Source organism: Terrapene carolina, unplaced genomic scaffold, assembly GCF_002925995.2.
Source record: "Terrapene carolina triunguis isolate 2854851 unplaced genomic scaffold, T_m_triunguis-2.0 Scaffold790, whole genome shotgun sequence".
Lineage (NCBI taxonomy): Eukaryota > Metazoa > Chordata > Testudines > Emydidae > Terrapene > Terrapene triunguis.
In genome coordinates, this window is record NW_020665141.1 from 2233480 (window position 1) to 2259771 (window position 26292).

Genomic DNA, 26292 nt, shown 5'->3' on the forward strand with positions numbered 1-26292 from the left:
GAAGTCAGATTAGATGTGAATAATGGTCCCTTTTCACCTTAACACCTGTGAATTAATGTATCTGCTCTGATTGGCTAACAGAAGGCATAATTAAAATTATCAACTTGTAATAGTCTAATCTCCCAATACTGATTTTATAGCTTGTGTCATCTTGACTGGGAATGAATGATTGTTTCCCCTGTGGGATCAGAGAAGGGAGGATTTTAACCATAATGTTTTACTGAGGGGGTCTTTGTAGATTCTTTCCCCCACATTTGTCTCCCTTTTATATGTTACCCTCTAAGGCCCAAGATGAGGACGGCTGGATGGAGCTCCCTCCACAGCCCAAGGACTGACCAAAGGTGATGCTGCAGAGTGACCTGGGGCACTCCCTTCCCTTTGGGGGCTTCCCAAGCCTCACTCTGTAGAGGTTCACTTGCACATTGAGTCAGTGAAGGACAAAGCTCCTTTTCAAAATGGATCCCCATTATGACAACACAACAAGCTGGGCCGATTCTAGGGATGGGCAAGGAAGGTGGTTGCCCTTACCAGCAAGTTCCGAGGGTTTTGGTGGTATTTTTTTTCTCCACTCGGCTGATTGGCCATCTGTTTTTCTTTGGTGTTTGTTTGTTTTCTTTGGCCACAATAGGGGGCACTAAAAACATTTTCTGCCCTCGCCAGCAAAACTCCTAGGGCTGCTTCTGACAACAAATCATCAGTGGATTGCTGGGTCAGCCCTTCAGCAGGGATTTTCACTAATAGTTTGCCTTTGTTTCAGATGACTGCTCCAGAAAGCACCTCCTCCCCTTGGCACAGGGCAGAATACACAAGTAAAGTTAACATGGCTAACCTGAGGTCCTGGAACACAGCTTCAGCCTGGTTAAAGGCACAGCATACTGTAGTCTGAGCCCCAGTTGTAAGTTTGGAAAGCTTTTGTTGTCATTACAAAACCCAGCTGTGATGTATGTAGCTATGAAACTGCAATCCCCTCGTTTTCTGTGCACTGCACCTTTATGTCTCTAGGACCTCTGTGTGCAGAGACAACAGCCATAGTGTTCTTGCTGTTCTTTCATGGGGTGTTTTCCTTAAACTAAAATAAATCATTCAGAGTGAAAATGTATTTTTATTTTAAGAATGTTTGTATTTGTTGTCTCAAACATACAACAAAATAAAGAGCAGATTGGACAACGTCTAGACAAAGAGAGTTCATATTCTGATCAAACAACTGTGGGTGGAAAACTTTAAAGGGAAACATTTAAAGTTTCTGTCTGGTCTAAGGTGCTCCTCAGCATTTAGGGAAAAATAGAAAAGTAATGTAATTATTTTTTTAAATGACAGTCCTGATTTGGAGTGTAGGTTAATGGTGCATGCATTCTCTTTGTGTATAGAAAAATATAACATGAATTAAAAGGACTCTTTCAGGTTAAAAAATTATGTGTTACCTGTCCTGGGTTACATTTTAGCTAAAACCTGAAATAATTTCATAGAGTTTAAGGTCAGAAGGGACCTAGTCCAACCTCCTGTATATCACACCAACACTATGAAACCCAAATGAGACCTAAGTATTAGGATCCACAGAAGACTGCCAGTCTGACCTGTGGGAAAATTCCTTCCCAACTCCACTTATGGCAATCAGTTAAACCTTGAGCATATGAGCAAGAATCAGTCAGCCAAACACTTGAGAAAGAGAATGCTTGGAGTTGGTGCCACCTCAGAGCTCTGGCCCACCCCACTGATGTCCCATTTCCAGCCATGGTCATCCCTGATGCTTCAAAGGAAGGAGATAAAAAAATCCTCACAGAATACATTGGGAAGGGGGGAGAATCCCTTCCTGATACCTGTCAGTTCCCAGCTGAAACCCAGACACATGAGCTTCAGGAACATATGCCATAAACCAGAAGTGAGACCTACTCCCACCATCACAAGCAATCCTATTATACAGTTCTCATAAATTTGTCCAGCTCTCCCTTAAAACTAATTACGTTGTTTGCACCCCCAACTCCTATTGGGAGGCTGTTCCAGAACCTCACCCTTCTGATGGTTAGAAACCACCTAATTTCCACCCAGAGTTTGTTCATGGTCAGTTTTATATCCATTTGTTCTTGTGCTGATTTGCAAAAAATAAATAATGAACCTAGACTAGTCGAGTTCATCATTGTTTCCTATAATTTCACTTTCTGGTTCATCTCTATTACAAAGATGCCGGAAAGGAATATTCTTCTTTAAAATAAACTTTGTCCTTTGCAGCAATAACAAAAATAACCATGGAAATATTTTTGTTAGGTTTTGTAAAAATGAACTTTTTCTAATCCCAAGTTTGGGCTCTATTTTGACCTACCAGTCCCCTTTTAATATAAATGGGAAATTATTTCCTGGGCAATTAAAATATAATAGCGAATTTAACTTTGTTTATTAGTTTCACTTTCAGACAGTTATGCACTAGCACAGTGGTGTTAATGACTGGGCTGCAGTCACTGCAGAGGAAGAGTTAAATCCAAACAAACTCCTTCTACTGTTTCTTTTTAAGATCATTATATCGATATTTAATTTAGTAAAACTTACTTTAAAATCACAAAACCCCAAATTCTAGACTTAATTTGACCTGACACTTTTCCTTTCAAAAAAGAGTTTGGGACAATAGGAACAATGCTAGGAAGGCCCCAGCGTGAGATGGAGATTCTGGGACTGCCTCATGTCATTGCAGGAATCTTTCTCCTTCACTGCATTTTCCTACACTAAAATGGGTTATTCTGTATCTCGGTGTCATTCTTACTAAAATAAAAAAACAACCTTCAGGTTCCATATTCATGGTATGTGGGAATAAAATGAGGAATCTCTCTTCCGAATGGATTTGTTATGGTGCAGCCAAGTCACAGGAGCCAAAGTTCCAGTCAGCATCAGCAATTGGCAATTGTAGGGAGTTCAAGGTTTTGAAAAACGATACATTAGCAGTCTCAGATGCCTTCATTTGTGGACCTCAAACTGATTTACAAACATTAATGAATTAAGCATCACAATCACATACCCTGAGAAGGTAGATGAATTAAAATAATTATAGAGCATTTTTCATTTGCAGAGCTTAAATTGCTTTATGATGTGGGTATTTTGCAGATGGAAACCAACGTACCAAAAGGTTAAATGACTTTTCCAGGGTCATGTAGGAAACTTGTTGCAGAGCCATGAATAGAGGCCAGCTCTCCAAGCCTTAACCACAAGATCATCCTCCTTCCTGCCATTTGGGACTCCTTTGAGTTCAGATGCTTAACAAAAATATGAACTGACACTGACCATATAAAGATTGCTGCTCATGTTGAGGACTTGAAGTCTTGTGTGACACTGTCCAATGACCTGCTCTGGCTGAGGTTTGGAGCAGAGCTGGTCGGGTCTTGAGAAAGCTATCTCCACTTCTTATTCATCAAAGCAAAGGTGATTGTGACCCACCGTCTTTAAATGTGCAGGAGACAGCAAAGGAATAAAGAGTAAGCAATATCTTGGGGAAACTCCCTATTTTCTGGTGAAAAAAGGTGATGAGTTACCTCTCTGGCTACCATGGACAGAGCACAATCCTGGGAGATTGTGTGTGGGAGGATTCCAGAGAGCAATTCGGGGGTACAGCTCACATTTCCCATGGACAGATACAATGATCACAGTTGTGTCCATTTGGTCGGTTTAGGTGGGAAGTACTGTAGCAATTAGCACCTCTTAGCAGACTTCACACGTTGCAGCATTTATCAGTTTGGATGTAGACTTGACACAGACTAGGAGCAAAGTGTAAACTGGCCAACAGCATTTTTGCCACTACTGAGAGCCTCTGAAGGGGTATAATAGTCCCACACAACTTTATTAAACCTTTCACAGATGATGCAATGTGCATTCTATATTTTTGTGAAGAGGGGAAGGTTATTTACAGTGATTGAGACCAATTTTTTAAAAAGATACTTTATCTTTGAAGGACTTAAAAAGTCTTCCGCTCTTTTATGAATACATCTGGGATTTATGTTCCCAAGTCCTGCTCTATATCATCATACTGTGAAGATGGTGGCTTCCCATTTGATTGTGAATTATTCTATTTAGTTATATTTAAGACATTAACATTTCTCTGTCACACTTGTAAAGTGCCTAGTATAGTAGTATGTTTCTCTTAATCTTTTTAGAGTTTGCTCCTCTGTGTAGTTTAGTGTAATGACCTCACTATTCTGTGCAGCATAGAGAATTATCTTCTGTATTACACAGCAGCTTTCCTTGAATTGAGTACTTTGGGGACAAATGTACCTGTCCAGGAAGTGCCCCCATTTCTTCTGAACACCACTTAAGCTTAGACACATTTGATTTCTTGGTTGCTTTTTGGGAAGAGCCTGCTCTTGAAAAGAGGAGCCAACATTTGGGCTCATTACTGAAAGACACAAGTGAGGAAGATAATATCTAATAATCTTTCTTTAAAACCACAGGATACAGCTTCTTAATGCACCCAGAAACCATCTCCCAGCTAGTCCTGGTCCCCCTTGCAACCTTCAGACATGGAAAATTTCAGAATGGCTGCATCTGAAGGCCAGTTGGAACCAAAGGACTTACTACTTGTAATCTTTCAGAGGTACCTATTCTAAACTCCAGATGCCTGGACAAATAATTAAAACAAAAATCTAAGGGTAAACATTCTTAATATAAAAAAGTTACTGCCTAAAAGCTTTTCCCCAACATAATCCATCAAATCACAGATAAATTGATAAACAGTTCAGAACCCCATAAAATAATACACCACCTCAAATCCTCCCTTACTGAACAACCCAAGAGAAAAGATGAGCTTTGCAACATGTCCGTTACAGTTGTGGCATAGGTTAAAGGAGGAGGCTGCAGTGCTTTACCCATCTAAGTTACAGTCCTACTACTAGAACAAAAACTAAAATGTACAGTGGCACAAATTTGGACAGCAGAGGTTCTTGTGACTTAATGGCATGGCACCTGACAGCTTTTGCCATAATAATGAATGTTTGGATGATAAGGACTTGTTTTTGCTGCATCAGTGTTCTTGTTTAATATAAATGTTCAGTGTTTGCGGACTTCCTTATCTGAAATAACTGACTTACTGAGTTGTGAATGACTTGATTAATTTAGGCTGTAATGTGAACTAAGTTACCATGCCTCATATGATGTTTGCAGCTCTACTAGTGAAAGGAAGCTTTTAAGATTCAGAGGCTCAAAATGACACTTGTCTGTTTTTCTTATATCTGTTTTCAAAATCCATTTTATTGTTTTCCATGCCTATTTTTTTTTTTTGCAAAATTAATTCACTACTCTTTTCCTCCCAATTATGAATCAATGTAGTTACAGCAGCCCAGTGCTTAAGATTAACCCTTCAATGACAAAATAATATGAGCAACCCTACAATAATAAAGAAGCTTGCTCAACCCAGTGCTCATAAGCAACTTTACATTAACAAATCAGTGTGAATTCATAAAGGAGAAATAAATAAAGAAGGAAGCAGACTTTAGGTTCAAGCTTCTATATGTATTTTTTTAAGGGTGAGATAAAAATATTACATCTTTCTAAAATTCTGTGCATGTTACTTTCAGATGATAATGAATAATCTCCTTCACTCTCTCCCAAACAGTGGACAGGACAGTGTACTGCATGGGAGTTGTCTTAAAGTGTTGAATTGCTGGCATTTCCTGACAGACTTTTGGAACAAGGTGTGTCTCCTGTATCTTGAACGAGGCATTCTATTCTACTGATAAATAATGATCTAGTTTTGATTAACCATTCTAGTATTGTTGCTTTTGTCAAGAATATTTAATAAAGTAGTTAACTGTGAATTAGCAGTCAATGCCACGACATGAAAGTACAATGTGGGGGTGTTATATAGGTATTATTCTTGTTTTAGAGCTATATGCTATATTATTTTAGAGCTATACGAATTCTGCTTTTTATGGCCATCTACCTCCTAAATCAGAAGGTTGCATTAATAGAATTGAGAGCAAATTCAGGCCCATAACATCTGATTTGTTCTGTCAATAACATAAATTGTAACGATTGTATTGAATTACATCCATCGTATTCAACTATTCCTCTTATACGTGCTGACAAATAAACATTGCAGTTTTCTATGGCAAAGTCAGCCCCTGACTTATCCACATCATGGCTCCAAGGAGCATCTGGGGAAGGAATACAAATCTTCCTATAATAAAGAGACCACCAGAGGGAGCCCATATAGTTCCATTATTGTAACAGCCACACTGACATTACTACATTTTACTACACCTCTAACAGAGTGTGTCAAAGTACTTTACTGGCATGAATTAATTTAACTTCACTATCCTTCCTCTTCCCAGATAGAGAAGCTGTCCTCCTCCTCCTCCTAATCTCCCTGTTACGGTGAAAAGGAGCTATTACAAGTGTAAAGGATGATGATTATGATGATTTGTGCCCTGGGAGCTCACTCTTAATTAACATGTGGGATTGTGAGAAATCCTGGATAACGTTTGGTTTTGTTTTTTTTACAGGGTTACATGTCAGCTGTTTGTGCAAACTGTGAACACCTCACTGGATGGAAGGAGTACCAAAATACATTATTATTAAGGGATTATGATGGGAAATTAGTTTGTAGTAGAGCAGGAGAGTAAACAGCTACTTTTTGGTAGGTACCAAACCTGGAGCCTTGTCCTCAGCAGAGCAATGTCTTGCCTCTTTAATTCCCCTCGCCACGTGGTGCAGGGAGTAGTTAAGATCAAGAAAACAGGTGTTTTGATGCCCTTCCCTGGACATTTAAAATTAGACTGGACAAAGAACTAGAAAGTATGGTATGGGGAATGACCCTGCACTGGTCTTAGGGAGATGGAGGGGATGAACTACAAGTCTTATTTATCTCTAATTTCCTCTCTCTCTAGAGGATGAGGAGGAGGATGTGCACACAAGTATGCCATCCTTTCATTCTTTGACCTGCCTGGATAAATAGAGGTAGGAGCACACATTTAAACCATCTACAATGTTGAGATTCATATTAAGATCTTGAATGCAGAAGAACCCATTGCAGCTCTGAGATAAATTCTAAGACTGGAATACTGATTTTTGCCTTCTTTCCCTGCTCATTTCCATCCTCTCTGCTCCCCCCAAACCTCTGAAGAACTGACAACCATTCCTGTCATGTCTCTGTCTGCAAGGTGGTCATTTCACACTAGGCCACTCTGTTTTTATCTCTCTATTTCCATCAGTGAGGAATCAGAACTGGGTCTGTTAGACTGACATCTGATAAAAGCCAAGCTTTGTGGCTGATGGGGGAGGGCTCTTTGCTGTCAGTGGTGCCATCTGATTCCCCTCTACCACCCGTTCTCTCCCATGCTGTTACCTTTCTGTGCCCTGGGAGCTACTTATGCAACCCGGGACAAAGAAGGATCTTATTTGTTTGCTGCCAGCACTGAAATGGCTCTGACAGGTCTAGGCACTGCAGCAGTGTATGTTCAAGGTGCGGTGCAGTGCAGTGCAGCTCACTTGAAGAGAGACTGTAATGTCAGACTCTGATATCACTGAAACTCAGAGTAAGGCTCTCCATCTCTTGCAGGTCTGAGGAGATTCTGTGAAAGAGAGAGATATGATAAGAAAATAATTTGGGGAATGCAAGCAATGCCCCACCCCACACTGCTAAGAGTGAGTGCGTGCTGGATCTGCAGAAAGGAATAAACCTGCCCTGTGAACTGGTCTCATTGTTACTGTGTAATGCTGTTGGAGCATGCCTGCAAAATCATCATGAATGTTTACTAGCCTAGGCACAAAGTCTACTTGCCTGCTTTTACCATGTTGCTGCTGAAAATCTAATGATACGTTAATTGCCCATCAGATAAAATCAGTTGTGCCTCAAACTAATGTGGTAAGTAGAGTTTTTCCAGGCTGTAGAATTAGAAACCATTTCATCATGGGTGGTCAGCATGCATGCTGCTGTTCTATGGATACCAGAATTGTTTTATGCCCCATTCCCAGAAGAGTCCAGGAAACTAATCTGAAGAACTGAAAAGTACTTGAAGTATTGATTTACACTCCCCTCTGATAGTGGAAAAGAGCAGGAGATTGTGCTCTACTGGTTTGTAAAGACTTGTGAAAATAAATTGTTTGAACAAACTGATGCATGGTATGGTGGGAATCGCTCCCAGTGAAACTCTATTTGCAGTGCAGTAGAATGAAAAGTCCCAAATTCCTCACTGTGTCACAGTTTTCCAATTTCAGTTCTGGTCATAGTGAATTGCTACTTAGAGTGAGAGTGTTCAGGGAGAAGAAAATGATTTCCCTTGAGAGGGGATCCTGCTGTGTGTGTTTTGCAGGGCTTATCTGGGCTCCCTGCAAAGCTATTCAAGCTCCACAGCCCAAGTGGTTTGAGCATTCGCCTGCTAAACCCAGGGTTGTGAGCTCAATCCTTGGCCATTTAGGGATCTGGGACAAAAATCTGTCTGGGGATTGGTCCTGTTTTGAGCAGGGGGTTGGACTAGATGACCTCCTGAGGTCCCTTCCAACCCTGATATTCTATGATAGGCTAACATAAGATTTTGAATGTGACCTTCTCCTCCATCCCTGCCCCATCTCTATCCCAAATTGTTCTCCCATACCTGCTGGGGTGGGGATAGGGAATGTATCAGGAATGGTATATGTGTGTTCGAGGAGGGACCTAACGGAAGAGCAGATGGAAATATACTGTTAAATAGAAAGAAGGAATTTACAAGGTGGCACAGTCAGGGATGATTTAAAGGGAAGATCCCCTGCTTCTTCCCTCCCGGTGGGTAGACTGTCATCACCAGAATTGTTAATAGGGACAGGCTGTGTTCCATGCCATGTGACACTGTCACATGAGCACTAATCATTGTATTAGCATCACAACTCTTTCCTGGTGGGGTACAGAGAAGGGATCTTACTGTTCTGTGTTCATGCCTAGACCCACTACTTTTTCAGCAGTGGCAACACAATTAGCTCCTGGCTGTGCAGCTACTGGGTATTGATGAATGATTGTACTCAACTCTCCAGTGATGACTGAGGCCTCCACCTGCCACAGTATTCCCCAATGGGGAATGAAAGCTGAGCAAGTGCTTCCTCAAGTATTTCTACTTCATATTTTATAGTAACAATTGTTTGCAGGCTTTAGAAGCTGGATGGGGTACATGCTACTTATATCAGCTGTTCCTTGGCTTTTCCTCTACTGTCTGGTCAGGATACCTTGGACTGCAAAAAGTTTTTGCAGAGGGTCTAGAAGTGTGGCAACATTACAGGGTTGACTGTCTCAGCGCAGGACCTCTGAGGGAAAGAGGGGAAGGAAGTGACATTCCTCACTCCATCAGCTATGATGCATCTTTAACACTGTTTTCATGGCATAGATATGTGGTACTTTAGGGGTATAGATAGAGAAGGAGAAGCCCTCAAAGAAGTCCCAAATGTCATCTTATTAATAAGCACTATTTTAATTGTACAGGTATTTTGGGTGCTCCCTCTTCCTCACAGGAAAGACATACTTTATATAACACTGAGCTCCTATGTAATACTTTCCTTTTTCAAAGAGCTTTACTATAATTAACTAATCAGTCCACCCAACACCCCTGTGAGGTAGGGAAGTGTTGTTATCCCCATTTGATTGATGGTGAAACTGAGCCACAAAGATGTGAAGTGACTCTCCTCAAGATTACACAGAGAGCCAGTAACAGAACTGGGAGAAGAACCCATGGCTCCCAATCCTGTTCTCTAACCACAGATCAACCTCCTGAAACAAAGCTGCTCTGTTTCAGTACAATAAATAAGACTGACAAAAATATAGGTCCTGAATCCTCTCCCATCCAAATAAGACCAAGTAACCCAGTTCCTAATATTGCACTGTCCACTTCAGGAGGGATTAAGTGTTCTTGGATGTGGCATGTAAGGAGAATGCTCCAGCACCCTATTAAATCTTTTTGAGGACAATGGCAGAAAAAAAAAGACTATAAATACAGTCATTAACATAATGTTAATGAGTGCAGTCTCTGCATGTACCTTGAACTTACACTATAAGGGCTATTTATTCCAGGCCTAGGTGGAGCTCTTCCATCTCTAAGGCAATTACATTACGGTCACCTGTCACTTAATACTAGCTCTTTACTCTCTGCCATGTTAAAGAGAATAGTGAAAAATACTGAAAGGCTGGACTGATGTCCAAGGGCTTAAACCTGCAAATCCTTACTTAGGCAAGTAGTTTCAACAAAATAACATTGAGTAAAGTTTACCTGAGTGAACAAAGCTGGTGGGATCAGGGCCGCAAGTTGTACTCAGCAGAAGCACAATCATTCGTAGGATTCAGGATTGTCAGCAGCACTAAACAGAGAGAGACTAAGACAGAGAAGAGGGAAGGGACAAGTCATATCAACAGGTGACAAGTTTTCTCCCTGACAGATGGTTTTAACATGGTGTTTGGTGTTACAGTGAGACATCCATTTAACATTTTGTCTCAGCATGTTTCGACGTTTTGAACATTCTTTTGTCCCCCTGCAGGCTTTCCTAAAAGAATCCTGAGCTTCTGGTTTCTTTAATCTCCTTTGTTGTCTTTAAAGAAAAAGTCAAAGATGTCTCTGTAAGTGTAAGTTTTCTGTAACATACCAGGGAATGTAATTAAAGGAGAATTCTAAAAGTTCAGAATCATTGTACCAAGGACATGATATTTATCAAGTGCCCCTCCTCCGACAAACAAACAAACTTATTCCTCAGAAGTAGCACGTCCCTGTGAAGTGACATGAATTTGGTGGAACTGAAACAGCAATGGGAAAAGCAGTTGGTTTTCAAGGCTTCAATATGTATACCCATGTGTGTAAAAGAGGGAATAGAAATATAGTTTTGTGTTAAATTAGGGTATGATCTTCCTCACCCCAGTAATTCCACTGAAGTTAGGACTTGCAGGATTGGGCCCCTAGCTTGTTTCCCCCCACCCCTCACCCCAGGCAGATGAAGTCTGGCCTTTGTAGACAAAAAGACAAGCTGTGTGCATGCATGTGCACCCCCTCCACTCCACAGTCCCCGTAAGTGTGTTTCTCTCATGTTCTCCCCCAGCACTGGAAGGAGATCATTCAGCAGGTAAATTTGGGGGAGTTTCCCTCTTTTTTTTTTTTGGACTGAAGAAACACAAAAGAAGCTACTACACCACTACCTCGATATAACGCAACCTGATATAACACGAATTCGGATATAACGCGGTAAAGCAGTGCTCCGGGGGGACGGGGCTGCGCACTCTGGTGGATCAAAGCAAGTTCAATATAACGCAGTTTCACCTATAACGCGGCAAGATTTTTTGGCTCCCAAGGACAGCGTTATATCGAGGTAGAGGTGTACTGGATATTTCTTGAGCAAGGAGGAGTAATGAAAGCAAGCTAATGAGATGCATGTATTGCTGGACTGGCACATCCGTTTTAAATGTCAATAATGTCTTCTGTTATAAATTGAGCATTTCCAGGTAATGAAGGAGACGACAGAGTAGCAACCTCAGGAACTGTGAGGAGTGCAGTTCTCTCCCTATGCACAAATCCCATACCTCATCTACCTATTGACAAAAACCAAGTTGATTTGAAACAAAAGTTACATTTACCACCCCAGATTTTAAAATAAATATCTAAACATATCCAAACCCAGCATTCAACATCAACTTATTTTGACTGAGGAAGCTCATGAGCTCACAGGATTGAGTCCTATATCTACCCATGACCCCACTCAATGTTGTAATTTCTGGGGAAGGTGGCAACCAACCAATTACATGGCACTCTGCAAGCACAATGAGGGAGATGGAAATGTGGCTAGGGAAACCAAAGAAAACCTCTCACACTTACAACAAGAAAAATTAGACTGTGGAACTCATTGTCACAGGATGTCATTAAGACCAAGACTTTAGAAAGATTAAAAATGATTGGACATTTATATGGTTAGTAGTTAATGCTAACAATTTTTTTTGACAATATAAAACCTCATGCTTCTGGGTTTAAACCAGTTTTAGGGATTAGGATAAGATTTTTCATGGGAGAGGGGCAGATTATCCCACATCTGCCTACTGTGGCGTTACTTGCACCTTCTGAAGCATCTGGGTGCTGGCCAGACAGAGATAGGATGCTGAACTAGATGGACCATAGGTCTAATTTCATATGCCAATTCTGATGTTCCTAGGTATCCCAGCCCTAAATGATTAAACTGGCTCTATTACTGTGGGGGCTCACAACCTGCAACATGTCAGAATAAAATATGCATAAATTAGACAGGCACACCCTCCCTCCTTAACATGGATGTCACTTTCAAATTTCTGATGTGTGGGTTCCGGTCCAGGGTTCACCCTATTCACTACTAAAAGACCCCCTGAGATTTCCCCATTCCACTGAGCTTCCCAGTCTGTACCTGATCCTACCAGGGCCATTCCCTCCATACAGACTCCCAACTCCTGCAGCTAACACTTCCCAAACCAGCTTTCTAGTTGGAAGGAGGGATTTCTGGCAGTCAGTCAGACTTTCATTGCCAGCAGAACTCAAATGAACTAAGAGAAACAAACCAGATGTGTGACGGGTCAGAATTCTGCCCAGTTTTGTTCTGTCTCCACCATTTAGGGTTCGAATCGAGTACAAGACTCTCTCCTCCCTAATGCGTTGTTTACACCGATTACATATAAAGGCGGAAGAGGAGCTCCGCCCGTAGCAACCCCCCTCGCAAAGGCAGGTCCACCGGGGAGGAAAGGTGGTTCCCTGCGGAGGGAGAGAACCGCGCCCCCAGAGCACCGTGCTGGGCGGAGCCCCTTACGCGGTGGGCATGGCTTCTCTGGCTCATACTGTCCCGCTGAGCGGCGAGGAAGGGGGCCAGGGGCCGGCTCCACCCTACCTCTACTCCCCAGGCAGCTTTCTTGCACTGCAGGGGAAATGTAATAGCTCAGAATGAGCAGGCTCGAGTCCTGTACCCAGCCGGGACGGGAAGGACACCTGGGCTAAATAGGTCACACACCCCCAGAAAGCACCATGTCCCAGCACTGAGGGGAGTGAATAGCTCAGGACACCCCCCCCCGGAAGGCTCCATGTCCCCACTGAGAGGGGAGTGAAAAGCCCCGCCCCCCCCCCCCCCCGGAAGGCTCCATGGCCCCAGCACTGAGGGGAGAACCTCAGACTCTCCCCCCGGGAAGGCTCCTGTCCCCAGATCTCGAGGGGGGGATAAGTGGGCAGGACGACCTCTCATCCCCAGAGAAAGCGAACAGGTCGCACTCCCCGTAGAAGGCTCTGCCTCTCCGCCCTGGAGGCTCACAGGGAACGGAGTGCGGGCAGGCCCAGCACACAACCGCCTCAGGTTCCGTAATGCTTCTGCGCGAGTGGGCCGGCGGCGGCGGCACGTGAGCGTGTTGTGGGCACGTGACCCGCGCGACCGGAGGCCCCGCCCCCCGTGCGCGAGCAGAGTCGGAGCGGCCTCGCCTTGGTGCTCGGTACGCGGAGTTTCCCCTTCTCTTTCGCCCAGTCCGGACGCCGCCGCCGCTTCCCGGTCATGAGGCCTGCCTGTCGTCGGCGCCCGAGCACGGCCCTGTGGCGTGGCTACTGAGCAGCCCCCCCGCCGGGTGGGGACCCCTTCGCTCCCCTCCCTGCTTACAGTCGCCGCCATGTTGGGCCGGGAGCCGCAGCGGGGCCGCCACTGAGCCCCGGAGCAAGTGAGGGGGAGGAGGAGGAGCCGGGGCTTGGCCACCGCCGCGCAGCTCGGCCGCCCCGCAGCAGCCATGGCGGAGCAGACCTACTCCTGGTGAGCAGCTGGGCCAGGCTGGCGGAGGAGGCTCCGGGCCCGCCGAGGAGGGGGGCCGGGCGGAGGGTCGGCAGGGAATGCTACGGACCCGGGGATGGGCCGGGCGGAGGGCTGTGTGGTGTGTGCGGGGATGTATGGGAGGAGGCGGCCCCGGGGACGGGCTTGTGACTGGGAGCCGGGGCGGAGGTGTTGTCCTTGGAGACGGGTGGGCAAGGAGCCGGCGATGCCTCTCTCCTCGGGGAGGGAGCGGCGGCTCGGAGACCGGGCTGTAAGGCCCCGTGCCTGCCGGAGGGGAGTGTGTAAGACCCCACATAGGGGCAGCGGGGAGCTCTGGGCGCGAGGTCCGTGGTGTCGGGTAAACCTGTAACAGCAGAGCTGGGCGCTTATTCTGCACGGGCGTTTATAGACATAACTGGGGGAGTCACCGGACAGACTCCCTTGAACGGCTGCAAATGTAAGTAGGCCTCTCTATAAACACCAAGTGCTGCGCTCTCAGCCCCTTTTGTAGCAGCTGGAGGTCCTTTTAGGTTACTTGGGCACGTTCATAGGTGTTACACTAAACTCCTCTTAGACCCAAAGTAAGAAGGGAAACATGTTTCCTGCAGTTAAAAGGTAGTGGGTATTAATTCTTCATAACTTTAGCTCCAGATACGTATCCGGATCAGAACAGATAAGATAAGACTGTGTGGCAGAGGTTTTTTCCCCCTACGTACTGATAATATTGTATACAGGAAATAAAAGAACAGGGTGAAGAGACCAGTCCTTGTGGGAAGAAGTGAAACAGAGCAACTGAGAATAGGGGGCATTGTGTGTCTGTCCTGACCCTCTGGGATTCAAGATTTGATTACTTCCATGGTTTGCTTTTGATGATTTCAAGGATTAAAAAGGAAAATATTTCAGATAATCTAATTGTGCAAAGATGCCAAAAGAACAGCTGAATTGCCTGGAAGAATATTGCAGTACTTACATTGTAGTGCTTTACTCTTTCATATTTTTAAGCTATTTTGTTGTTCTAAAGCCAAGAGTAGTTTTTACGTTTTTTGAAAGTTTTATGAGATTATTATTAAAAGAGGAAAAACTTGAGCTTTTTACCTTCGGGTGTACCATCTGCAGAGGGGGCATTGCATTTATTCAGTTGAGCCAATGAAGAACCTTTCCACTCTAAATGCTTCGGAAAATCTTAATCGCTACCTTTGATTACCTTTCTCTTTTAAACAGGTGTGGTGGTTATTGTTACATGATGTTTTTTTAGAACAGTACTAAAGATAACCACCAAAAGCACTTCAGTTTTTATTCTGAGGGAGATTAATATTTCTGTAGTCTACGTGAAGCCGAAGATAGGAGTTAGCTGGGATTTTAACCACTTGATATGTTAATAGAGCTATGGCTCTTCCTTGCTATAGCAGAACAATACATGTATCTCAGAACAGACACGGTAATTTTGCTTTTACCTATATCCATTAATATAACCTATTGTATCTGGTGTTGATTACACTTTATATGTAGGGCTTTAATCAACATAGTGTGGGGAATGTGGTGAGAAGAATGGCAAAGACCTAGTTCAGAATTGAACACTTCTATTTTATAGCTTTTGCACTCTTTTCTGCCTTCAAAGCATTTAATTATTCATCATGTCAGTCAACAATCTCTGGATTTCTTTATATAAGTATGGTAATGCAGTTCTGTACACAATCTTCTAATGGTACCAGAAGTATGTTTGTTTATTGTAAAGTAGAAAACTAGTGTTTCTTGGGAAAGCTGTTGAATAAGTGGTGCTGCTGTGCTCTTTCGCAGTTGGCGGTTAATTTCCCCTCCATGTGCTAGATCTAAGCCTCTTTTTGTGCTTTAATGGGCAGCTTTATCAGAGTGAATGGCTTTTCTGTCCCATAGGATAACATCATTTCTAGCATGTGGGTATCCTGCCTTTAACAGCAGCAAACCCCTGATGGAAAAGTGGGACAAAAAAATCCCATAAAGCACTTTCCCTACTGGACAGCTGTAGGTGTAAGGTGGGAGGATTTTTCTGACACCTATGGGGCTTATCTTCTGTCCTGAAGCATATTTGATCACCTCATCTTACCATGCATAACTATCAGTGTTAATCATAGTCACTTAACTTTGTAAATCAAGATAATTTAAAACTCTAATTCCACTTGCATTGAAATCTGGAGACTGCTTATGTGTTATGTGACCTATTTTCTAAAATAATTACAAAATTTGATTACAGGACACAAGCATTGTCTGAAATGATCTCTCTAAAATGAGATAATATACCATACTATGATTTTCTCAGAATGTTTTAAGACTTCAATTGATAGAAAAGTTAATTTGTAAGTGGTGAGGACATTGTAATTTTGATATTTCACTATTTTACTCTATTTGTATTACAGATATAAAGCTGAAATTTTATGAAGTGTTTTCTTTAATTTGTTTTAATTTTGCCTGCATTTTTATTTCGCAGTGATTACTTTTCTTATATTAAGGGCCATTGTGAAAAGGAGGACTGATCCCTTTTTATCATGCCTTTTAAATACAGCAAGTGCCTCTGACTTTTCTTCTCCAGGCTATTTCTTGTAAAATCTTTGTATTTAAACCCTATCCAGAACAGTAACTAACTGTTTTTCTTTGAGCCTTTTCAATCTCTGCTGTATTGGATCTATCTGGCCATTTAGAAACTAGTATTTCAAAGGGGGGGGGGTGTATCATCCTAAAAATCAGTAAGAAGAATTTATTTTCTGGCATGACTATGAATAGTGTTTTCCTGGGAATGGCTAATCTTGATACGCAGTGTGGAACAAGTGGCAGAAGGAAACGTTATTTTAAAAAGTGTTGAATGAAAATGCTTGCTAATGGTGAGTGGGGAAACTTTTTCTGCCAAGTGCCTGCAGTAGTCGAATGAAGCTCATAAGAATGTAGTTTGTTTCAGTGCTACTGCTTAAAGTTCTGACCAACAGTGAAACTGAACTGATGCAATTAACATTGAATTATTCTGGAAACTCATGAGCATTAGAGTTATGGGCTTAATCCTTCTCTGGTGGAAGGTGACAGCAGAAGTATTTCATACGGGGTTAGTAGAGGCAGAGTGGGAATCTCCCCAACCTATCTTCCAAGCCAGGAAGTGGATCTGTGTTGAGACTGTCTCATCAATCAGAAAGTTTTCCCTCTTTAGGAGCACCAAGGGGAGGGAGGGGGAAGTGGCTGTCCATCATAGTAACTGCAGGGGTGTCTGTGGCAGAGGTTAATAGGTGGTGAAGATTCAAACTTCAGACATACAAAAGTCGACGCCAATACAAAAGAAGGGGATGAAGACAGGAGGATCTGTGGATGGTAACTTAGTGGAAAAAGTCCAGCCCCTTGTTTCCTATCAGCTTGTGGTGCAAAGAGCACACTGTTCTCTCTGGGGTGCTTCCATTGGATCCTGCTTGGAAGGGAAAGTAGCATGCATCTCTTATTTGTCTCTGGTTAGCAGGTGTCTAAATGTTCAAGTCCTGATGTAACTCCCCCTTTTTCTTACCCACTCTGGAAATAGTCTGTTTGGTTTTTTGCTTTCTGAAGCCATAAAAGGTTCTCCAAAACTTGGTTTATACAGAAGACAAGGAGAATGAGGATTCCTCCTAACAAAACAGAAGTATATTTCCTTTAACTTCAGTCTCATCCTCTCCCAATACTATGGCTAAGTGTAACGTAGAACATTGTATGTCTGAATATTTTCCATGTGAGTGTTGTCAGGGAGGACAAAGGATCAGAGTGAAAAAGCAGATCCTGTACTCAGTAGCCTTTTAATTCTGATTTGATCACTTATAAAGTTCAGGATGAAGATTCAGGCAGTGGAATGGTCCCTGTATTTGGCGTCTGACCCTGCCAGCAGGTAGGGGATCTTGGGAGACAACTACTGCACTGGTGGGTGCAAAATAAACTTTATTCAGAAAATGCAAAAACAGGGAAAATTCAATAGTGAGGGGTATGGGGTTTGTTAAGGTAGACAATTGGGGAGGGGTTTCTTTTAGTAAATAGGATAGGGGGTTTCAATGGTGGGGTACAATACAGTGGGGTACAATACAGTTGGTAACCAATTAACACTGAAGTATAAATGTAACAGGTAGCTAACAATTTCTATGTAAAGAGTGTGTCACAGCAGCATATAACCAACTAACAGTATGGGTAAAATGTGTTAAATAACCAACAACTTTAGGTAAAAATGTGTCGGTGTAAATGTAAAATGTGAGGTGTGTTAGAGAGAAAAAGGGGTAACCAATGGGGTTTTACGCTAGACTTCAGTAATACAATTGAGGTTTGGCAGCAGTGGGAGTGGGGTGAGCACGTGGGGGAAGGGATTAAAAGAGAGAGAGAGAGAGGAAGAAAGTGGTAGAGGAGTGAGGTTGGGGGATGGGGGAAGAGGAGCACATGGGGGAGCAGAGACCAAAGGCAGGGTTGCTGCGGAGGGAGATTTAAACTTAGGGGGAGACAGAGAGCAGACAGGCTGCAAGTTTAAACAGCAGAGAGACAATTATACAGAACACAGCAAAATCTTATCTATGATTTAACTTAACCAAGACTACACAAATTAGCAAGTAACAAAACACAATGCAACAATTCTTTAAGCCTAACTTACAGAGTACAATGCAAGCAATTTTCTAAACCTAACTTAACCACAGCTATGCAAAACGAAATTACAATTTATCTAGACTAAAGGTTAAACCTAACCTAATGGGTGCACCTTATACTAGGGGTAGTTCCAGAGGGAAGAGTGGTGTGTGCCCAGGATACAGCTCCAAGGGGGGAGGGATTTAACTAGTGGTGGCTGCAAGCAGGCTTATTTCTAGCAGCAAAGGCGCTGCTAAGCTAGAAGCAGATTATAGATACAGACCAAGGAGTTAGCTTGGATCTGCCTGCTGGGGAAAGGAAGCCAGCAGCCAGAACAAGGGGAGTGTGCAAGAGGTTTTTCCTTACCAATTCCCAAAGCAGCAGCAGGAACAGCAGTTTCAGCATCAGAGGACGCAGAGAGGACTCGATTCGCTTACAATAATCAGGAGATCTCCAGGCACAAATTCGTTGTTCGTGGGAGGGGAGTTTAAAAACGGGGGTACGCTCAAAAACAAACGAGAGCGGGGAGAGGGCCCCCCAAAGACCCCTAGCTGATCAGACCAGGTGGCAAAGCAAGGAGCTTCTCCAGGGGTCTGATCAGAAAATGTCTGGTTTTAAAGGCAAACTCAGGCAGTTTCCCGCCAGTAACTCTGATTGGCTCCTCTTGATACAGGGGAGGAGAGAAGGCAGGGAAAGGTTGCAGGTAAGCATAGGCATGCCTGGGCATGTTCTGAGCCACAGGTATGACTCATATGCTCAGCTATGTGGCCACTTTAGGTCTTGCATACCTGGGCAGAGCATATTTAAAAATAAACGGTACAAAAGATTTGAAGAGTCAGTTGTCGATCATTGGGGAAACATACAGAGTATGGGGAGGATGTTATGTCGGGGTTGGCAGCACACATAATACATACAGACTGTGATGTCTCCAATGGGGGGGTAAGCGGTGGGCGAGATCAAGACACAGTTGGTAAGCGGTGAGGGTCAATCATCCACATAGGGGGTACAAATAGTCATGGGTACAAGTAGGTGGGCTGGGTAATGGTGATGGGGCGACCCTCACGTGGTGGGGTTCAGTTAGGTTGGGTAGGTTCGGGGTTCAGGGAAAAAGGCCCAGCGGTGGGGGGGAGGTTAATAGATCCCTTCCCCCTTGCGGGTGGGCGAGGTCTCCCCGGCTCACTCTTGGCATTGGCGGTGGCCGGTGAGGTTGGGTGGGTTCAGGGTGCAAGGGGGGGGGGGGCCGGGGGGGGGGGGGGGGGTATATAGGCCCCTTTCCCCTTGCGGGTGGGCGAGGTCCCTTCGGCTCACTCTCGTTATCGGCGGTGGCCGGTGGGGTTGGGCTGGTTCAGGGCTCGGGGGGTGGGGGGGGGGATATGGGTCCCTTCCCCCTTGCGGGTGGGCGAGGTCTCCCTGGCTCATTCTCGGCATTGGAAGTGGCCGGTGAGGTTGGGTGGGGTTGGGGCTCCGGGGGTAAGGTCCCTTCCCCCTTGTAGGTGGGTGAGGTCTCCCCGGCTCGCTCTCGGAATTGGCGGCGGCCAGTGAGGTTGGGTGGGTTTGGGGCTCAGGGGATAGGGCCCAGTGGGGGGAGGGAGGGTTAGCGAGTCCTACACCGAGCCGGGTCCGAACAAAGAAGCTAGATAAAGGAGCGAAAAAGCCCCCAGCTCCCTGAGCAGAGCAATGGCTCCAGTCAATCTGCACAAGCCATTTCCATGAGCAGGGCCAGGCTGTGACTTTGATTAGTTCCATGGCCGGGGGGGGGCCACTCAGCACAAACAGAAAGGAAGGGGGAAAAAGGAATCCAACAGAGGGACAGCTGTAACAGACATGTCAAACTCTTGGAGTATGAAGAAGTGGTATTAGGAGGAGGCTTCTCAGCCCAGTGCAGAAGAGATGGAAATTAATTTATTACTATTTATTTAGGAATTATTAACAGGTTCATTATTCCTTTCCATGTAAATATTGTAACCAAAACAACAGTTACAAAACAGCCATTATTACAACAGCGAGATTTTGCTTAAGGAGACTTTATACAGAGGTATAGTCATCAAAGCTTTCTATTTAACAGGGTGTTCACATGTTATAGAGTCAGCATCATTACAGTACCAGTGATGTCATTTTTAGTGATTTTATTAAATGGAGTGAAATCTCTGATTACGCAATTAGCAGACCAGGTGTGTCTATCAAGTGTTAATATGAAAAGAAATAGGTCAGGTATGCTTGTATGGAAATTGAGTTTTGTGAACTGTCAAATGAGTCAGCAAGCAAGGTGCTCTCAAATAAGCACAAACACATAATGCCATCCTGTGTCCCATGATGATTTCTAATCAGTTTTGTGTTTACAGTGTATTTAGATTCAGAATTCTGGGGTCTGTCTTCATGTCGTAGTTAACTTGAGTTATAACTCAGTGTTGCCCCTAACTCAGGCCCAGGCCCTCCCCTCTTCTCTCCCCCCCCCCCCCCCCAAAAAAAAAAAAAAGATTTAACTCAAGTTTGGTGTGATACTTTTAACTCAAATAGGCTGGCCCATCAATGGGATATAGGCTATAGCTTAAGTTAGCACAGATCTTCAGCTGCAAAGAAAATCACTCTGTGAAGCTCAGGTGTTGTTTTGTAGTGTGGCTGCTCTCACTTCAGCTAGGCTAACTTGAGTGATCTCTGCAGTGAGGACACTTTGGGGGTGTGAGGCTGATTACAATAAATGAAAATATAAGAAGGTAATTTTTAATATATTTTTTAGGAGAGGAATCACAAAACATACAGGCTAAATTCTCCCCTTAATTAATCATACCACCTGAAGACTTCAGTGGGAGTTGTGCTCATATATGAAGATAGAATTTAGCTTTTACTCTTAACTTTGTCAAGAACTGAAATCTACAGCCAAATTCCACTGTTAACCATTGTAAATCTGTATTATCTGGTATCAGTGGAGTTGACCTATAGTAAATTTGGAATAACAAACATTAGTTATATGTACCTATCTCCACCCTTACTGGATTGCTCATTGGTTAAATCCCTTTTCCCCATATGCTTTGCCTTTTTAGACTCTGCACTAACCTAGGCAGGGACTAGACTGAAAAAGACTTTGGGACAAGGAGCAGGGGGTCAACTGAAGCTGGGTGGGGAGTAGTACTGGCATTTATGTAGTTAAATGATAACTCAAGGTTGTTTCCTGATCATGAAGTAAAAAACAGTGGGGACTAAATAAATTGAGCACAGTGCAAATTTTGTAATAACTTTAGCTTGGATTAATGACAGACGGCTTATAGTGGCCTTGCAGCCATGCCACATTCTGCTGTGATCCCATCTGATATCAAAACTATATAGGGATAGGTAGGACCACTACTTGGATTCAAAATCTCCAAAAGCTGCAGATGTACTGCTGCAGGCATGGTGTTGGTGATTCTGTGGGTGGCAGTCTTCTTTGCAGATTAATATTGAGCCAATCTCCCCCAATAGTGTTAAGGGGTATTATATGACAACTGGAGGTGATACTGTCTGCTGGCTTAGATGTAAAAATTGGGGTCCCTGAAGTCATTAAAGGAGATTGTAGGCGTATTAATGCAAGTTTCATGATCAGATTCCAACTTGAGTAAACGTTTTGTCTGTCTAAATTTTCCTTGCAGTTTCAATTTCTTAAGTTCTTCACTTACTGTGAAAAACAAAACAAAGCAAACAAACAAAAAAAAACCCTTTCAACTGTTGCTATTCATAGTTGAACAGTCCCTTTATTTCACCTCAATGATAAGAGTATCTGAGTGGGGAAGTGATTATTTACTAGGGCTGTTGATTAATTGCAGTTAACTCAAGTGATAACTCAAATTAATCCCGATTAAAAAATTACCTGCGATTAATCGCAGGTTTAATCGTACTGGTAAACAAGAGACTACTAATTTAAATTTATTAAATATTTTGGATATTTTTCTACATTTTCATATATATTTTGTATTCACTGTTGTAGTCGAAATCAAAGTGTATATTTTGATTACAAATATTTGCACTGTAAAAATGATAGAAGAAATAATATTTTTCAATTCACCTCATACAAGTACTGTAGTGCAATCTTTGTCCTGAAAGTGCAACTTACAAATGTAGATTTTTTTGTGTGTTACATAACTGCACTCAAAAACAAAACCATGTAAAACTTCAGAGGCTACAAGTCCACTTAGTCCTACTTCTTGTTCAGCCAATCGCTAAGACAAATAAGTTTGTTTACATTTACAGGAGATAATGCTGCCCTCTTCTTATTTACAATGTCACCAGAAAGTGAGTACAGGTATTTGCATGGCACTTTTGTAGCCAGTATTGCAAGGTATTAACGTGCCAGATATGCTAAACATTCATGTGCCCTTTCATGCTTTGGCCACCATTCCAGGGGACATGCTTCCATGTTGATGATGGTCGGTAAAAAAATGTGTTAATTAAATTTGTGACTGAACTCCTTGGGGAGAATTGTATGTCTCCTGCTCTGTCTTACCCGCATTCTGCCATATATTTCATGTTACAGCAGTCTCAAATGATGACCCAGAACATGTTGTTCGTTTTAAGAACACTTTCACTGCAAATTTGACAAAATGCAAAGAAGGTACCAATGTGAGATTTGTAAAGATAGCTACAGCACTTGACCCAAAGTTTAAGAATCCAAAATTTGAGAGGGACAAGGTAAGGAGCATGCTTTCAGAAGGCTTAGAAGAGCAACACTCCAATGCGAAAACTACAGAACCCGAACCACCAAAAAAGAAAATCAACCTTCTGCTGGTGGCATCTGACTCAGATAATGAAAATGAACATGCGTCGGTCCGCACTGCTTTAAATGGTTTTCAAGCAGAACTAGTCATCAACATGGAGGCATGTCCCTGGAATGGTGGTTGAAGCATGCGCATCTGTCATGTAAATATCTTGCGATGCCAGCTACAACAGTGCCATGAGAATGCTTGTTCTCACTTTCAGGTGACATTGTAAACAAGAAGTGGACAGCATTATCTCCTGCAAATGTAAACAAACTTGTTCAGCCAATCACTCAGACAAACAAGAAGTAGGACTGAGTAGACTTGCAAGCTCTAAAATTTTACATTGTTTTATTTTTGAATGCAGTATTTTTGTACATAATTCTATATTTGTAAGTTCAACTTTCATGATAGAGATTGCATTACAGTACTTGTATTAGGTGAATTGAAAAATACTATTTCTTTTGTCTTTTTACAGTGCAAACACTTGTAATAAAAATAAATATAAAGTGAGCACTGTACACTTTATTCTGTGTTGTAATTGAAATCAATATATTTGCAAACGTAGAAATCACCCAAAAATATTTAAATAAATGGTATTCTATTATTGTTTAACAGTGTGATTAATCGTGATTAATTTTTTAAATCTCTTGACAGCCCTATTATTTACCCTTAGATACTTTACAGGTGTGTTGCATGAAATTAGTTAGTTTGTAAAGAACTATTGAAGAGCAAAATATTTTAAAGTGTCTGACTTCTCTTGAGACCTAAACTCTCATTCAGTTGTGAATTCCTAGATTTATAGATTCTTAGATTCTAAGGCTGGAAGGGACCATTGTGATAATCTAGCCTGACCTCCTGTATGGCACAGGCCATAGAACTTCCCCAAAAGAATTCCTAGCCCATATCTTTTTAGAAAAATGTCTAATCTTCATTTAAAAATAGTTAGTAATGGAGAATCCACCATGACTCTAGGTAAATTGTTTCAATGGTTAATTACTCTCACCGTTAAAAATTGACATCTTATTTCCAGTCTGAATTCACTAGCTTCAACTTCCACCCTTTGAATTGTGTTTATCTTTTTCTCCGCTAGATTAAAAAGACCATTATCACATTTTTTTCCTCCTGTATATACTTACAGACTGTAGTAACCAATTCAGTAACCATACTGCATCCCTGTATCCTGTTTGGCTGACTTCTTTCCATTTAGTCTAATTCAAATGCTACAGAGAAATGATAGTATAGTTAATCACAGGTCAGAAAAATACCCCATAAATTTAGAAAGTGCAAAATGGTGTCTGACCAAGTGCACATCTCTCCAACACAGGTTATGCTTTTGATCAGTTACTCAACTTAACTCAAGTTAACCTTCGCTTTTGATCATTTACTGTAGTCATACCTCTTTATACTTTTATTCTGAATCCAGGATATAAGTGGAAGCTGCTGCATTGTTTTCAAACTTCTTCAGACCAATTAAAATGAATCTTCAGGATCTGCTGACACTTAGTATGATAGCAAATTCGTTTAGATGTGTACTATATGCATGAACTGGTTTCAGATTGAGTAAGGCTTTGGGCTTGATTGTCAAGATCTACAGTATCGTGGACAGCCTTTCTTTCCTTTCATAATGAGAAAGCAGTGTCCTTTGGGCAATGTAGTTGACAAAGCCTAGGATGAAGCTTGAGATAAAGACTTAACACATTCTCTCAAAAGTGCTGAACTATGAAATGAAGTACTGCAGGAAATGAGATTGAGCAAAAACAAACAACTGTCTTCAGGTATGCCTCAAAGTCCATACATTGCAGGAAAGCTAAAGTAATAACTGGTGAGAAAGTATCTCACTTCTTAAAACAGTAGACTTCCCAGAACCTGGAAGAAGGGAAGGTCAGATTCTGATATCTTCTGTGTGAAACTAAATGACTTCTTTCGTGCTTAGGTCAGAGGTGGGCAAACTTTTTGGCCCAAGGGCCACATCTGGGTAGGGAAATTGCATGCAGGGCCATGAATGTAGGGCTGGGGTAGGGGGTTGGGGTGTGGCGTGCAGGAAGGGGCTCAGGGCAAGGGGTTGGGGTGCAGGGTATATGAGGGGGCTCAGGGCAGGGGGTTGGGGTGCAGGATGGGGTGCAGAGTGTGGGAGAGGGCTCAGGGCAGGGGATTGGGGACTCAGGGCAGGGGGTTGAGGTGCAGGAGGGGTGCGGCGGGAGCTCAGGGCAGGGGGTTGGGATGTGGCAATGGGCTCAGGGCAGGGGATTGGGGTGCAGGAGGGGATGCGGGGTGTGGCAGTGGGCTCAGGGCAGGGGATTGGGGTGCAGGAGGGGATGCGGGGTGTGGCAGGGGGCTCAGGGCAGGAGGTTGGGGTGCAGGGTGCGGCAGGGGGCTCGGGTACAGGAGGGGTGCGGCGGGGTGTAGCATGGGGCTCAGGGCAGGGGGTTGGGGTGTGGGGCACAGGAGGTGTTTGGGGTGCAGGCTCCAGCCTGGCGCTGCTTACCTTGAGCGGCTCTGGGGTGGCAGCGGCGCGCAGTGGGGCTAAGACAGGCTCCCAGCCTGCCCTGGTTCCCCATTCCCGGCCAATGGGAGCTGCGGGTGGTGGTGCCTGCAGGCGAGGGCAGTGCGCGGAGCCCTCTGCACCCCCCAACCCCCGGGGGGGCCGCAGGGACATGGTGCCGGCTGCTTCCAGGAGTGGCGCAGGGCTCGCGGCGCCACAGGGGTGACAATCCTACGGGCCGGATCCAAAGCCCTGATGGGCTGGATCCGGCCCGCGGGCCATAGTTTGCTCACTCCTGGCTTAGGTAGTATAATTATGGGTGCTCTATACATAACTTGGATAGTAAACAAATTTGCTCTGGTGTTTATTTGACTTGGCAACCTTTTATGGAGACTATACTTCTAATCATCTCTCATTTGCTTTTGGTGCTATTATTGAAATTAACCATGTGGCTGGACTGCCTGAGAACTTGATTGATGATTATGGTGGAGTTTCATCTGTATGAGGTCAGACCAATGCAAGAACTGCAAATGGTTACATATGGGACAGCCAAGATTGTCCGTGACCACTATAGGCTGTTGTAGTCTTGCTTTGCGCTATTCATATTTTTCACATAAGATGTTAATGTGCCGTGCTTAAAAGTGGTTAACAACTTGACAAATCTGCTGCCATGTTGCTCTGTCCTCTGTTGTTGCTTCCCAGTTGCTAGGATAAACCTAAAATGCTTTCAAACTCGACTTCAGTGTGATCGAGTGATCCAAGGGGTTGCATCCCTGACCATGT

General features: G+C 43.4%; 1 protein-coding gene and 1 long non-coding RNA gene across 7 annotated transcripts in view; both read left to right on the forward strand.

Annotated features, from left to right (window-relative positions):
- LOC112105283 overlaps positions 1-8085 on the forward strand; it is a 13814-nt gene extending 5729 nt beyond the window's left edge. For 4 of the 6 annotated variants that reach the window (XR_002907991.2, XR_002907989.2, XR_002907990.2 and 1 more), the window contains 4 exons: positions 758-895; positions 4428-4570; positions 5588-5666; positions 6477-8085. This is a non-coding gene — a long non-coding RNA (uncharacterized LOC112105283). Of the gene's footprint in view, positions 1-757; positions 896-3090; positions 3459-4427; positions 4571-5587; positions 5667-6476 lie in introns of all 6 variants that reach the window. The other 2 variants (XR_002907994.1, XR_002907992.1) reach the window with 2 other exon arrangements.
- Positions 8086-13365: 5280 nt separating this feature from the next.
- Positions 13366-26292, forward strand: part of SPPL3 (signal peptide peptidase like 3) — a 141018-nt gene continuing 128091 nt past the window's right edge. Inside the window, exon 1 of the mRNA XM_024198018.2 lies at positions 13366-13716. Within this exon, the coding sequence (XP_024053786.1) occupies positions 13694-13716 (23 nt within the window). The 5' untranslated portion in view covers positions 13366-13693. The remainder of the gene's footprint in view (positions 13717-26292) is intronic.